At 51.0% G+C, this 12,530-nt stretch overlaps 5 protein-coding genes across 5 annotated transcripts; 2 read left to right on the forward strand and 3 right to left on the reverse strand.

Moving 5' to 3' along the window:
* Nucleotides 1-452: 452 nt before the first annotated feature.
* BDW70DRAFT_155331 (splicing factor 3B subunit 5 family protein) lies at nt 453-801 on the forward strand (the record flags this gene model as incomplete). The annotated part of the gene is made up of 2 exons (XM_073740025.1): nt 453-695; nt 790-801. The coding sequence occupies 2 exons, from the start codon at nt 453-455 to the stop codon at nt 799-801; spliced, it is 255 nt and encodes an 84-aa protein (XP_073600482.1).
* A 234-nt stretch (nt 802-1,035) lies between these two features.
* Nucleotides 1,036-3,875, reverse strand: BDW70DRAFT_36667 (uncharacterized protein). The gene has a single exon (XM_073743850.1). It carries the CDS (start codon nt 3,332-3,334, stop codon nt 1,289-1,291), a length of 2,046 nt encoding a protein of 681 aa, XP_073600483.1. The 5' UTR covers nt 3,335-3,875; the 3' UTR covers nt 1,036-1,288.
* A 721-nt stretch (nt 3,876-4,596) lies between these two features.
* BDW70DRAFT_36646 (uncharacterized protein) lies at nt 4,597-5,977 on the reverse strand. Its single transcript, XM_073743849.1, has one exon. It carries the CDS (start codon nt 5,676-5,678, stop codon nt 4,626-4,628), a length of 1,053 nt encoding a protein of 350 aa, XP_073600484.1. The 5' UTR covers nt 5,679-5,977; the 3' UTR covers nt 4,597-4,625.
* Nucleotides 5,978-7,007: 1,030 nt separating this feature from the next.
* On the forward strand, nt 7,008-7,530 carry BDW70DRAFT_36632 (uncharacterized protein). The gene has a single exon (XM_073743848.1). It carries the CDS (start codon nt 7,114-7,116, stop codon nt 7,489-7,491), a length of 378 nt encoding a protein of 125 aa, XP_073600485.1. The 5' UTR covers nt 7,008-7,113; the 3' UTR covers nt 7,492-7,530.
* A 2,639-nt stretch (nt 7,531-10,169) lies between these two features.
* On the reverse strand, nt 10,170-10,480 carry BDW70DRAFT_146663 (uncharacterized protein; the record flags this gene model as incomplete). The annotated part of the gene is made up of 2 exons (XM_073738608.1): nt 10,170-10,402; nt 10,438-10,480. 2 exons carry the CDS (start codon nt 10,478-10,480, stop codon nt 10,170-10,172), a joined length of 276 nt encoding a protein of 91 aa, XP_073600486.1.
* Nucleotides 10,481-12,530: the final 2,050 nt, after the last annotated feature.

Consider the following 12,530-nt stretch of genomic DNA (forward strand, 5'->3'; position numbering starts at 1 on the left):
GAACTGGGCCCGCCGGAGCGCTTGATAGTGCGACAGTCCACACATCTATCTGGATAAAGGGTACGGCCCCTTCCCCCAATCTATAGGTAGTCAAAACGGGCATCTGCCCTCGAAGACCTGGCCAGGGTAGCGCCGGATGCTTCTTCCGCTCATTTCCAACATATATTGTCCATAGTTGCTGCTCCAAACCTGTATCTAGCTAGTTTTAGGGAGTTCTATTTAGACAGCACGTCCAGATGCCCCCTGGGAGGCCGCAGATCACGTGGGCCCCGTGATCCGCCGAGTGACGTTAAATAATAAAATCAAATCAAATCAAATCAAATCAAAATCAAATCAAAATCAAATCAAATCCTATTCTATTCTCATTCCCTTTCCCTCCGCACGTCGACGCTACCTTTTCATAAAACCGGTTCTCGTTCATCAGGACATAAAGCTACCCAAACGTATCCAAAATGGCCGACAAGCTCCGCACCCTTCAAAATCTCGAAGCGCAACAAGCGCGCTACATTGGCACTGGACATGCTGACACAACCAAGCACGAGTTTCTGAACAACATTGTGCGCGATAGCTATGCCAGCTATATCGGGCACCCGCCGCTGCTAGGGTACATGGCGCTGGGAATGGGCGAGAGCCGCGAAAAGGTGCGTGCTATGATGGTCGAGAAGATGGTCAGGGGGGTTGGAGCTCCGCCGGAGGTTAGTGTTTCCTTTTTTTTCTCCTCCTCCTCCTCCTCCTCTTCTGTTCGGGAGGATTCGCGGATCTTGATGGGGCTGACGTTGTGAACTGTAGACGCAGGAATAGCGCTCTGCGACGTGAAACGAAGGATTTTGATACCCGGCGGGACTCTTTCCTCGATGAGAAGGGATACGAGTCGGTTCGATCGATGAGACTAAACGAGCTGTTGACGTGGTTGGATACGCGTATGATTTGCCATAAAGAGAGAGGCGAAAGGCTCGGCCGACTTGACGCCCTTGGTCTGAATCGGCGCAGGCAGGGTTTGTAGCGACTGCTTCGATTCGATTACAGTGATACTATTCTGAGAGGAGTCGGATATGCTACAACACGTGGAACTGACAGTATCTGGGGCCGTAAGGGGTCAGTTGTGAAATAGATGATATGCGGCATGCACGTTACGCGACATCTATGGCGTTATTCTACGGGCATAACTTGGACGGACAAAATATCGGTAGATAAACCTCCCAGAGGTTCTGAGTTCGTTCCTATCATTATAATATACAGTATGTATGCTCAGTTCCACCCTGATCATATCCATATTTAGTGCATTTCATCACTTCGTACTCCCATCTATCGCGGCCGCATTTCCCTGTCTCGCTAACTTCGTGTTCTCCGCCTGCAACGCCTTGATAAGGCTAAGCCACTGCTTCCGCTCCCCCTTCAATCTCTCACACTCTTTCTTCAGGTGCTCAACTTCCCTCTTCAGAACCTCTGTCTCGTCGCGCGATCGTGCTTTATCCTCTTTCTCCGCTTCTTTCCGATGCCTCGCCTCAATCTTAGCCGCCTCTTTGATCTGGTGCCGCTCAATCTTGGAAAGGCGACGGACGAGCTTGGCTTCCTCCCGGAAGAGGCCGGAGGCGACTTTATGCATCTCTGGTGTATCGGACGCGGAGGCCGGCGTGTCAGAGCGGCTACGGTTTTTGGTGGTGGTGCTGCTTGATGTGCCGTCGGAGGTGAGTTTGTTGGTGCTGCTGTTGGGACTTATTGGACTACCAGGCTTGTCTACTGAGGCCCGGGCAGATGTTGTCTCTTTCTTGACTTCTTGCTCGTCTGGGGCACGCAGGCCGAGAGCGCGGATGTCTGATCGGACGAGCTGGATCTGGGCCTCGACGCTGCGTTTCTCCTGGGCCAGTTTGGCGAGTTGCCGCTCATGCGAGGAGAGCTTGCCCTTGCGGCTTCGTTGAAGGATATCGGCTGCGGAGACGTCGAGCATGTCGACGGGGGTTGTTTCTTCTGCGCGGAGGGAGGAGGTGATGGATGCTTGCGAGAGGCTGTCGTCGTGGTCATGGGCGTCTTCATCTTTTTCTTGTTGAGGTTCAGGAGTATGTTCGTTGATTATGTTCGATTTCGAGCTTGGCGTCGCATGGCTCGATGATGACTGCCGTGACTGCGTAGGTATGTAATCTAGGACAGCTTGCGGCGCGTAGCGCTCCAGACCGGCGTTGAGAAGATGACCCACGCTCGCGATGAGGCCGTGATGCTCCTCCTGCTCATACTCGGAGCTCAAACTGCTATCACTGTCTGATGAATCACCAACAACTGCACTCGCAGCCGTCCCATCCACCTGGCTGGTCTTAGATCCAGCAGGGCTTCGTGCCTGCTCCCGCGCTTTTGTAGCGGCCTCGGAATCCTGACTCGCCCACTCTAGGAACTTGGCTGCATCTGTGCAGATGCTCTTCGGCGTTCCCTTCTCGACCATCCACCGCGGGATCGTACCCCCGGGGTCACTTCTCGTCACCATGGTCCACTCGACAGGGTTAGTCTCAGATTCAGCATCTGTCTCAGAACCATCCTTGTCCATCAAAATCTCCCTGATCATCTCAACCGACTCATACTGTCCACGAATATACTCGTCTCCCTCTGGTGCATCCGGATGCGCTACAGGCTTCGAAACCATCATCCAACTGCGGCCTTCTCTCTCCTCCCTCTGTATCACATCCCCATCGTCCCTCTTATTCTCCACAAAACCCCTATCCCACGTAACAATCATAACCACGAAATCTCGGCTTGTCGTCGGTTTCGGAAACGACGCACTTACATGGTAAACATTCACATTCCCGACAAGTCCCTTCCCATCCTCATCCTTGACCTCAATCGTTTCAAGCCCCCGCTGCGCACCAATTCCCCGAACCGCCATGTCAGGTGCCTGCCCCTTCTGAACACGTTCCTGGTTCGTCCTCAATGTCTCTGCCATCTCGCTCGACAGTTTCTTCTCCCACACACTGTATGGTAAACCCTTGTGTACGCTGCGCCGACCGAACCAGTGCCCTTGGCCGTCTGTGCCGGAGAGCTTATAAACCGGTATCCCGAGAGGATTGTCTTTGTTGGGCGTTGGTTTGACGATCGGTTTGCTCCACTGCTTTTGGTTGGCGAGGGTGGACTCATTCTTTGTGCCAAGGCGTGCAGGTGAGGGTTTTAATTTGATGTCGTTGAGGGTGCTTCTTGTGTCGGAAGGTGGGGGCTCGGGGACGGAGTCAATGATCAGACGGGCTTTGGCTCGGAGGTCAATCATGTATTTTCGGAGCGAAGATTGGTCGCTAGGGATAGCATCCCAGGTTGTTGCGTTTAGGGATAGGAGTGAGTCTTGGAGGGATGCCATCGCAGCATGTGGAGGTGCAGGTCAGAGGAGGAGGTCGTGTTAAAGTTGTAGGTGAAGGGTAGATGGCGGTTATTGTTTCTGTCAATTATTTGGCTGCTGATGCTAGATGAATGAGATAGAAAATAGAAAGCACATTGATGAAGCTGATCTCAGTACTGAGCGCGCTATCGTTGCAGCCTGGGGATCTGACGTCATTTGGTCTGGCCCTGTTTCCGATGCTCTAACCTATCCGCAGGAAGACATCCAGGCTATGCAGTATCTGTTTGAGTAACAATTTGATTTATGTATCTTGAATTAGACTCCAAACTAAATACAAGCTGAAGCTGCATACAAATCGATGGGGAAAAGAATGTTTCGTGGGCACAGCCCTCCAGCATCTGATTCCCGTCACCTATACCCTCACCGGGAGGGACAAATGGCGAGCATCCAGGTAATCACCCAGCCTGGACAGTAGGAGATGACCCTACTAGGCAGCTGACAGTTGACGGCCAAACAGTAAGAGATATATTGATCAATGGGGAGGCGATCGAGTCACAGACTCGAAGCCTTGACCCTGCTCGTGGTCTGCCACGGGCAGATCTGAGACAAATGACCGAAATACCTCTTAGCTGACCATGCTACCTGTCAGTTGCAAATCTGCGTCCATACCATACCAGATGGGATGTATCGCAGCACCATGTTGCATCTGCTCCAACCCGCATTCGATTCCAGTCTGATACCTGTACCAGAAGAAGCAGACGTTCAGCAGCAAGGCAACAGTTGGCTCTCAGAACCAGTCCTGCCAATTTCGCTGATAATGGACGAAATGAAACCAACGAGTGTGGTAAACGTTTCTCATCCAAGTCATATCCCTAGCCGTGAGGCTCACCAGTCTTCATGACATATATGTGGGATGGGAAAATACAAAAAAAAAAAAAGACACAGATAGCCGTCCCGCCGCTGCTGCTCGATGCAAAGAGATAAAAAAAAAACGCTCAGGCTTGCTGAAATCAAAACAAAAAGCAAATGACAGAAAAATTATGTTCTGGGTTCAGAATGCAAAGCGAAGTGGAGTATCATCGGGTTGAAATCAAATCATGGAAAACGCCGCACTGATGCCGATTATTCTGTGGTCTGGTTTCATGGGGGACCTTGTCCCTGTTGTTCTCGTGGTTATGGTCTCGGATTCGGGTGGTGCTGAAGGTATGCTGATGACTGGTCGTGGCTTTGTCGATAAGAACCCTGGAATCTAATCCAAAGACACGCGAGGTCAGGGAGACGTCAACATCAAGTGTCTAGGACTTGAATCCATTTACATTGTCGTGCCGTACGGCAACGCAAGATCCTGATAGCGGTCGCCCCATCCAAAGCCCGTCATGTTCGCCGCTGTGCTGCAGGGCTGAACGAGCATACTCGGCAGTGGAAGCGCTGCCAGCGCGGCCGATGTGGCTGCGGCGCTGTAGTACTGCAGGGTATTGTAAGGCGATGTGGTATAGGCTTGACTATAGGCCGATGTCGTAGAGGCCGTGGAGACCATCTGCATGTCAGACATACCACTCAGCCCAGTCCACATACTCGAGTTTGCATCCGCAGTCGTAACGGGTGCTGGGCTGGATGGCAGTACTTTCCATGAGTCCATTGATACCGGCTGTTGCATCGAGTCATGCCACCAGGTCTCGGGTCCTGTCGAGCTGGGAAGCAACGGTGTAGAACGAAGGACATCAACTACGCGAGGAGGCGGCGGGAGCAGGGGGACGAACAGAGCAGAAATTGCGCTCTTCGCATCCTCACTCCTACCACCAAGCAGCTCTCCCGCGCCATCTTCCTCTAGCCCCTCAAGAGCCTGAGCGCTGGTGCGGTAAACGAACTTGTTGGCTGCTTGGATAAATTCCTCCTGCAGCTTCTTCAGCTGATTGTCCTTCTCGGCCCAGTCCCACGTATTAGCAGCGGCGTCAATCGAGTAGACCTCCTTGTGGTGTTCGACAAGCGCCTCGATCGTCTCTGGCGTGAGTTTGAACGCGACCTCGTTCTGAGATACCATATCAACATGTACCACGTATGCTTCGATGTGAATCATCTGGTAGTTGAATATGGCCTCTACGAGAGGGTTCTCGTCCTTGCGCAGATCGGACTCCGGAGCCTTGGGCAGCATTATCGAGCAGAGATTCCAGATGGCGTTCGCCGACGAAAGAGTCTCGGTCAGACACCTCGTATGCTGCGCCACGTTATTCAAAGGTCGCTTCACCCGGTTTACTCGTTTCAAGGCGGCCGTGAGCCAGGGCTCGATCCGAGAATTCAGCACCACGTTGGGCGAAGACCGCGGCGCAAAAGCAGCGGCCGACGATGGCAGTAAAACGGTCGGCATTATTCCTATTGATAAGATGGCCAAGAAGGAATGAAAAAGTAGCAGTTGGTCGATAGCATAGAACGTTCATCAAGCGGCAGTCGCCCACAGCGATCTTGTCTTCCGGGGTAATCTCCACAACCACAGTGGTTTCAGTGGTTTCCTAGATATCTCTCTTCAAGAGGCTCAGAGTCGATCGAACCGGTACAGCGGGAGGGTGTCTGGATTAGGATGTGGGCGAGCGTGCGCGAGACGGAGTCGTATAAAACAAAGAATCGTTGGAGAAAGAAAGAACGAAGCGTATGAAGGAAAGAAAAAGGCCAGACGGCCGAAAAAGGAGGGAAGTAGAGAAAAAGCCGATGATGGGAGAAGAGAGAGAAGTAGCGAAGCGAGACGAGCAGATGAAGAAGAGTCAGGCAGACGGGAGGGGCAATGCCAATGCACACACTCTGCACTCTGCAGTTGAGCCAAACAAACCTGCGCTGACAGTAGTAGTGGGTAATAATCGGACTCGACAACGAGGGTTGATTAGGTCAGAAAATAAAAACCGGTCTTCAACTATATTTTATTATTTATGATGTCTTTTTATCTTCAACGCAACCTGGTGCATATAGATCCATGCTTTTAAGTGAGGATCCGGCGACTTTCGTGCAAGCAGTGGGAATCCGATCGTATGGGACAGGTCAAGGGTCGGCCGCAGACCGGACTCGCCGTACCATCTCAGCTGCGCTTTTTCTGCTGAGCCGAGCGTTGGAACTTAGTAGATGCAGATGCAGGTGTCCAGAAAGGTCATCGCGGTGGAGACATCGTATTGAGATTACGTCTTTTACATCCTTACATACATGGCCGTGTCTATCTATAAACACCATGGCCACAGGTCAAGAAGGTTCGACCAGAGCGTCTAGATCGCTGGGCTTGCGCGGACTGATTCGGGGGATCCGGATAGAACTTGGAACCTTGGAACCGTACTCTGTTTACAAAGTGTCACTGTCACTGTCACAGCCTAGGACTTGAATGGCCTGCTTTGACCTCCAGTGAAAAGTCCATTGTGGATGCAGAGTAACCTGAGAACCTTCAGTTGTGAAACAGGAATGATGATGTCGACGGGCAAATCTTCAACTGAGTCGTGACGGCTAAGCCCCGTTTGGTCCACTTGGTCAGACTCGTGGTTGTGGAGGACGGCAGATACATCCATCCATCTGGGCATTCTTTTTCCTTTTTAGTATAGACCACATAGTGCTGCATGATCTATACCTGGGTGGCTCATACAAGGAGTACTCCTTAAGTTTCACCACTACTGGGTATGGAAAATTGATGAGGCAAAGGCGCAGAATTGATAGAGTCGAATATGTGTTTCGCTCACCCCACTACATCGTGGAAGATCATCCGATGTTAAAAAAGTTCTTGAGCTCGCTAACGCCATTTGGCATAGACTATCAACCGCTCGATCTTATTGATGGCCTTTCCCGATTTGCCACCACTGTGGAGCGGTATTCAGCTGGTAGTGTTCTTGACAACAGTGTTCTTGTGGCTGAGTTTTAAACAGCAGGCTCTCACTCCGAGGTACTCCCGGTTATCTACTGCAGCCATTATTGCACTGCATCAAGCAAGATCCAGTGAGTTGCTGGCCCGGTATTCGCTCGTCGGATCGTCGCAAATGCAGGCGAGCGGGCGGTTGATCCGGCTACACTTGCTGTATAGATTGTGTCCAAATTCCTATCCGAGCCGTTCCATGGGTCATCTTCTGACCCCTCGCACAATAAAACTTGAACACAATAGGAATGGGCGCATCGGCCAGGGCCCAGAAATGGGAGGAGAGCGGAGATGTAACTGACTGCACGAAGAACTCGGACTCGATAAACTCAAGGCTCCATATTCAGAAATTGGAGCGTTGCTGGACGAGTCCAAGGGCACTAATCAGATGTCTCCCGCAGCACAAAGAATCGGGATTTGTGTGTGCGTCCGGCTTGTGCGAGCTTCGGCGCTCCAAGGGTATTGTAAGGTACCGCCCTATATCTGGTTTGTCTACCAACGAAACCCTCGTGTAGCTCTCTCCTAGACTGACTGGTCGAGATAAGATGCACGCGTGTCCAGATGGGGATACTCCTTTCCCCTGAAACTTCTGAGTAAGGTCGACCCTGGTAAGCGAAACTTCTCAGGGCAGAGATGATGAGTCTTAGGGGAGAAGTAAGACGATCCCAGGGAACCGGAGAAAAGGGTAAAGGACCCACGGTCTCCATTATACTCTTGAGCTAAACGGGCTTGAAAGGCGACAAGAAGCCGCTTCTAGCATCTCATTCGCTGGCGTCAAAAGAAGCCGGCTTGCACGCTACATCCGACATCCCTGCTATTGTCAACCATTGGTCTAAGCCATGTTCATGGTCATCTCCAGCCTTTCTGGAACAGGAATCTCCGTCGAAGGCTGGACGCACTTCGTAATTTTGTCACTACCGATGCTGGGGCGTTACGTCGAGTAAGCACCAGCGAGCTGCAGGGTAGAATCTCAGAACTGTAAACATAAAAAGGGTGATGGCCTCTGAGAGGCCTTTGCCATCTCTGATCAACATCCGTACGTTTTCGGCGTTGCCATGGATCGCTTCTTACGCACGTCGCAGCTCCCCTTCTCCAGGATGCGCGTGCAATCAGAGGTCCGCGGAGGGGGCTTCAAGGTATCATTGGAAAGGATTCCCCTCTTCTCCAGAGAACCGGCCTCGTGATCTGTGAAGCCAACGCGGGAGCCCTAGTCATAGGTAGAGGTTACAGAGGACTGATGGCGAACACCGCGCCTGCCTGAACGTTGAACGTGCCCCAAGGTCAGTCAACCGGATAGGACAATAATAGGTCATGAGAAGACTTGCTTTCCCGGCGCTGCCCGCAGCTCAACAAGCACAGCACGGGTAGGCAGAAGGGTTGAGTGCCGCAGCATGAGGTCAGATGGAGCGATTTTCAAAGTGATGCCGAAGTTGTATCAGCACGCGCCCAAGCCGCAGTCGCTTGGATCGATACAGTACAATGCAGTTTGTGGGCTTGTGGGGAGCCTCTGAGTCACGAGGAGGATATGCAAAGCGCTTGCAGTCGGCGGACCACAGACGGGACGAGCGAGCGATATTTCCCAGTCCCTTCTCCCAATCTTGATTGGGCTTGACCGCTGATGCATCGCACTGCTCAGTCGTTGAACTTCTTGAGGGTCTGGCGACCCTGCACTGTGCCATTGCCGCTGACAGGAGGAGAGACATCGGACTCGGCGACGGCGAGGGATGGCGGTACTGCGCCTCGGTAATGTACTGTATTGTAGGAGCCTACACTGACGATGCACAGCCACATTTGTGGGCAGTGAGGCGAAGTTTCAGTTTTCTGCAGAGTGCATACTGCAGACAGCATGGCAAAGAACGGTTGTGTGGGGCGGGACAGTCTAAGAAAAACTAGAAAAGTAATCTGCTTTGTAGACATTCAAGTTACATTGCGTCATTTTATTACCTAGGCAAAAATGTTGTAAATGTCCAAAAATTGCGAACTACCAAAGTCAGACAGGTAGGTACCAACAGACCAGGTACTACAGACTCTTACATTCAGGCGGACTGGTCACACCTCGCGCCTTGCTGCAGGTTCAACACCAATTTTCGGCTATGTTCAAAACGTCAAAAATTGGTTGAACTACAGAGCTCTACCGACGGGAAGCGGGCGGTCTGATGATGATCGTCCGTGCGTCGTGTTCTGAACTCTGATATTGAGCATTCCAAGGCTTCCATGTCCTTCGTACAACTTGGTATTGACGCCCGGAATCCTGCCTCCCTTTGGGCGCCAGTAACACCCGTCCTCCAGTGCAACTAACCTGGCGGTAAATTTCCTAGAGTTGCACGTTTCTGGATGACTCGACTTCAAGAAAGGTTCAAGTCAAAAGACGGTCCTGGTCTGGGTAAGCTCTTGTATCTTTCCTTTCTTAACCGCTCGCATTATGGTGTTTTGGCTATCTGTGGTCGAGTCGTTGAGTAGCACCAGAGCAGAAAGCCAATGCGTGTGTTGATACTCTTTTCTTGGACGCTGATCGCTACATATGTCTCAGACGGCGCCACTACCCTAGATGCGACTGGTGACGAGAGAGTAAGCACCGTCACACCATGCGTGCTCCCGGGATATCTGAGTCCCACTTCAAGTCAATATTAATATCGCCGAGGAACCGTGCGACCACACCTCCGGTTTGATGGTGGCGCCTTCACGCGCTAGTCGTGCTGACAATGCATACAGATTCAGTCACCTGCTCGGCTAGCCGCTTTGGGCCTTGACAGATGGGCCTGGACTCTATTGGGGATATCGCATTTGGGCCCGGTGCTTCGCTGACGACCCCCCTGGTCATTGCCTATATGAGGAGCTTGCGGCCGGACGGGCATAGAGGCGTCCCGCGATCTTTCGACTGATCAGTTTGCGCACAAACCCTTGCTGTCCCGCGTGTACAAGGTACGGAAGACCAGGGTCGAAGGGTTCCGGCAAGCCTCGACCAGAGGGATCATCCCTCTACTCGGTTTTTTTTCCATTTCCTGACATAGCGGCCTGGCGGAGTTGCGAATACCGGTTCTCGTGGCAATGAACCGAAAGACCTAGATTTTGCGGGTGTCGTATCTCTGATTTTAGAGGGTCTAAGTTCCCTGTCATTGCGTGTTTGTGGAGATTCTGGGCCCGTCTGCGGTTCGTGCAGAGGGTCTCAGCTTTCAGTTTTCCAACCTTATTGGCACTCATCAGCGTCATATCTATATAGGGTTGCGAAGACTGGGCAATATCACACCTTGATATCTATCAGAAGTACCAGTCTGGATATTAAGAGTCATTCCTAGCTGCAACTGCTGCAAACTTGCATCTTGACGTTTCGATAGAGTTGCATACGCTTAGTCGATGATTTTGCGTACCGAAGGCAGCCTAACCGTATTTGCAGTCTATACATGGCAGATCCCGGCGTGCATAGTGGCACTGCTCTTGGGTCGCCTCTGATATACTACGTACCACTTGGTGGAGGATAGAAACTGTCCGCGACAATGACATCAAGATCTATAAAAATCGCGCGCAGCGTTAAAAGTACGTTGCAAACATTCGCCAGATCTCCGTGCTTTCATCATCCTACCACCGCCGGCGAGACTCTGTACCTGGTGCCTACCTGCCTATACTTATTCCTCATGATGTCTCTGCACCTCTTGCAAGAGTATCCTAGGCAAGAAACCGTCTCATCATCTGGACTGTGTACTAGCAGTAAGGCATGCAACGTCGCTTAGCCACAAGCAAGCCTCCCTTTAAATTCTAGCTGGACGGCATTATACAAGGGGACGATGAAACAGCGGATCAGGTTCGAGCATGGCAGTACATTTTCCCGTAGTCTTCTTGCAGAAAATATATATCGACTTCCATACCTGCCTCTGTGTCAGTACTTCCACTTAAATCCGTCTACCTATAGACATATATATATATATATATATGTGTCGGATGTCCAGATATATTTGTTTTTTCGGGTTTGTTGTTTGTTCAACGGGCAGCATGCTTCATACCACTACAGTTTGGCATTGAAAAGTTGTTGGAACTGGCAAGAACGCAGCTTGAATATGGTGGTAATCAACGTTGTCTCGGTAGCTGCATCCACATTGCCTTTGTCTTCGTCTCGCTACATCACTGAGTAGGTGTTACCGTATGTCTTCAGAGAAGCAGACAGCTAATTTGATCGATCGATTGCAGCTAATAACTACCAAACCTCTGCCTGCTACGAGTTTAGATTTGACAAGGCCCTGAATGCCCGGTGGTGGCATTGAAAAGACTAACCAACATGCTTTCCAAGAGCTAGAAAGGTCGTGTAGGCACTATTATATGTGATTTCCGCTAGACACTTAGTATTTGGCGAACTGATTGCTTCGGGGGAGGTAGATCCATACTCGGACACCAAATATCAGGGAAACCATTCTTGCAGTTCCCTGCAAACCCCAAGTTGATTTTGTTTGGACTGAGTTATCTGCCATAGGTAATCTCAGAGGCTTTCTGCAAGAAGCTGGGCTCACAGTCTCATGGCTTCTGGTCTTCGCAGGCAAAAATCATGGGATATTGACAGCGTACTCAGCATTTACACTGTCGAACGAGTATCGTGGACGAAGAGCAATAGTCTAGCCGTGGATTACCGTTCCTGGTGAATTACTGTTCGTTACTGATATCCCGACGCTCCTGCTTTGACGCGCGGAGCAGCTTGCTGATATCATATGTCAATTGATACGTTTGCTCAGTGTACTATAAATGGTCATCGTCCAGAACTAAAGCACCTACCGGGATCTCGTCCTTCCTCCGAATAACTTTTCTGTAACCAGGCCGTTACCCGGTATCAAGCTGCGGTAGACACTGCCTTTTGTCCTAGGACTGAGAGGTCAGCGATGTCATCGGAATGGCGAGACATCATACAGGCCTTGAACTGAAATCTATGAATGACTGTGGGTGACGTAGAACACGCAGATAAACATGAGGAAACTTGGTTAGGGAAGAAGGGGTAGGACAATATATATGCAGAAGAGTCTATGGAACATAAACTGATGGCAAGACAGGTGCCGTCCACTGGCAATAACATGAGTGGGAGACCTGGTTTGTTTGGGGTCCAAGTCAATTGATAAATTCATGCCCTGTTTTTCGAGTTTCAGGACGGGGCCTGTAGTAAAATAACTATAATGTGTTATTCGGAGAATGCCTTAAATGATTGAAGCTTCATAGAAGTATACGGAGCACGCGTGTCTAAGCAAGTACCTCAGTCCTCTCGGCTGGGGAGGAGGATGATTAGGGTGAATTATCCAGCAGGATCAGATTTCCTTCCCTCAGCCACGAGCGTGTCAGGCCGCTGAATGGCCCAATGGTCACCTC

This window comes from Aspergillus foveolatus (assembly GCF_047715535.1).
Source record: "Aspergillus foveolatus strain CBS 279.81 unplaced genomic scaffold BDW70scaffold_2, whole genome shotgun sequence".
NCBI classification, from domain to species: domain Eukaryota; kingdom Fungi; phylum Ascomycota; class Eurotiomycetes; order Eurotiales; family Aspergillaceae; genus Aspergillus; species Aspergillus foveolatus.

What these genes read in the sequence shown, in the direction of transcription:
- BDW70DRAFT_36667 (XM_073743850.1), bottom strand. Translation starts at nt 3,334, where the DNA reads ATGGCATCCCTCCAAGACTCACTCCTATCCCTAAACGCAACAACCTGG.
- BDW70DRAFT_36646 (XM_073743849.1), bottom strand. Translation starts at nt 5,678, where the DNA reads ATGCCGACCGTTTTACTGCCATCGTCGGCCGCTGCTTTTGCGCCGCGG.
- BDW70DRAFT_36632 (XM_073743848.1), top strand. Translation starts at nt 7,114, where the DNA reads ATGGCCTTTCCCGATTTGCCACCACTGTGGAGCGGTATTCAGCTGGTA.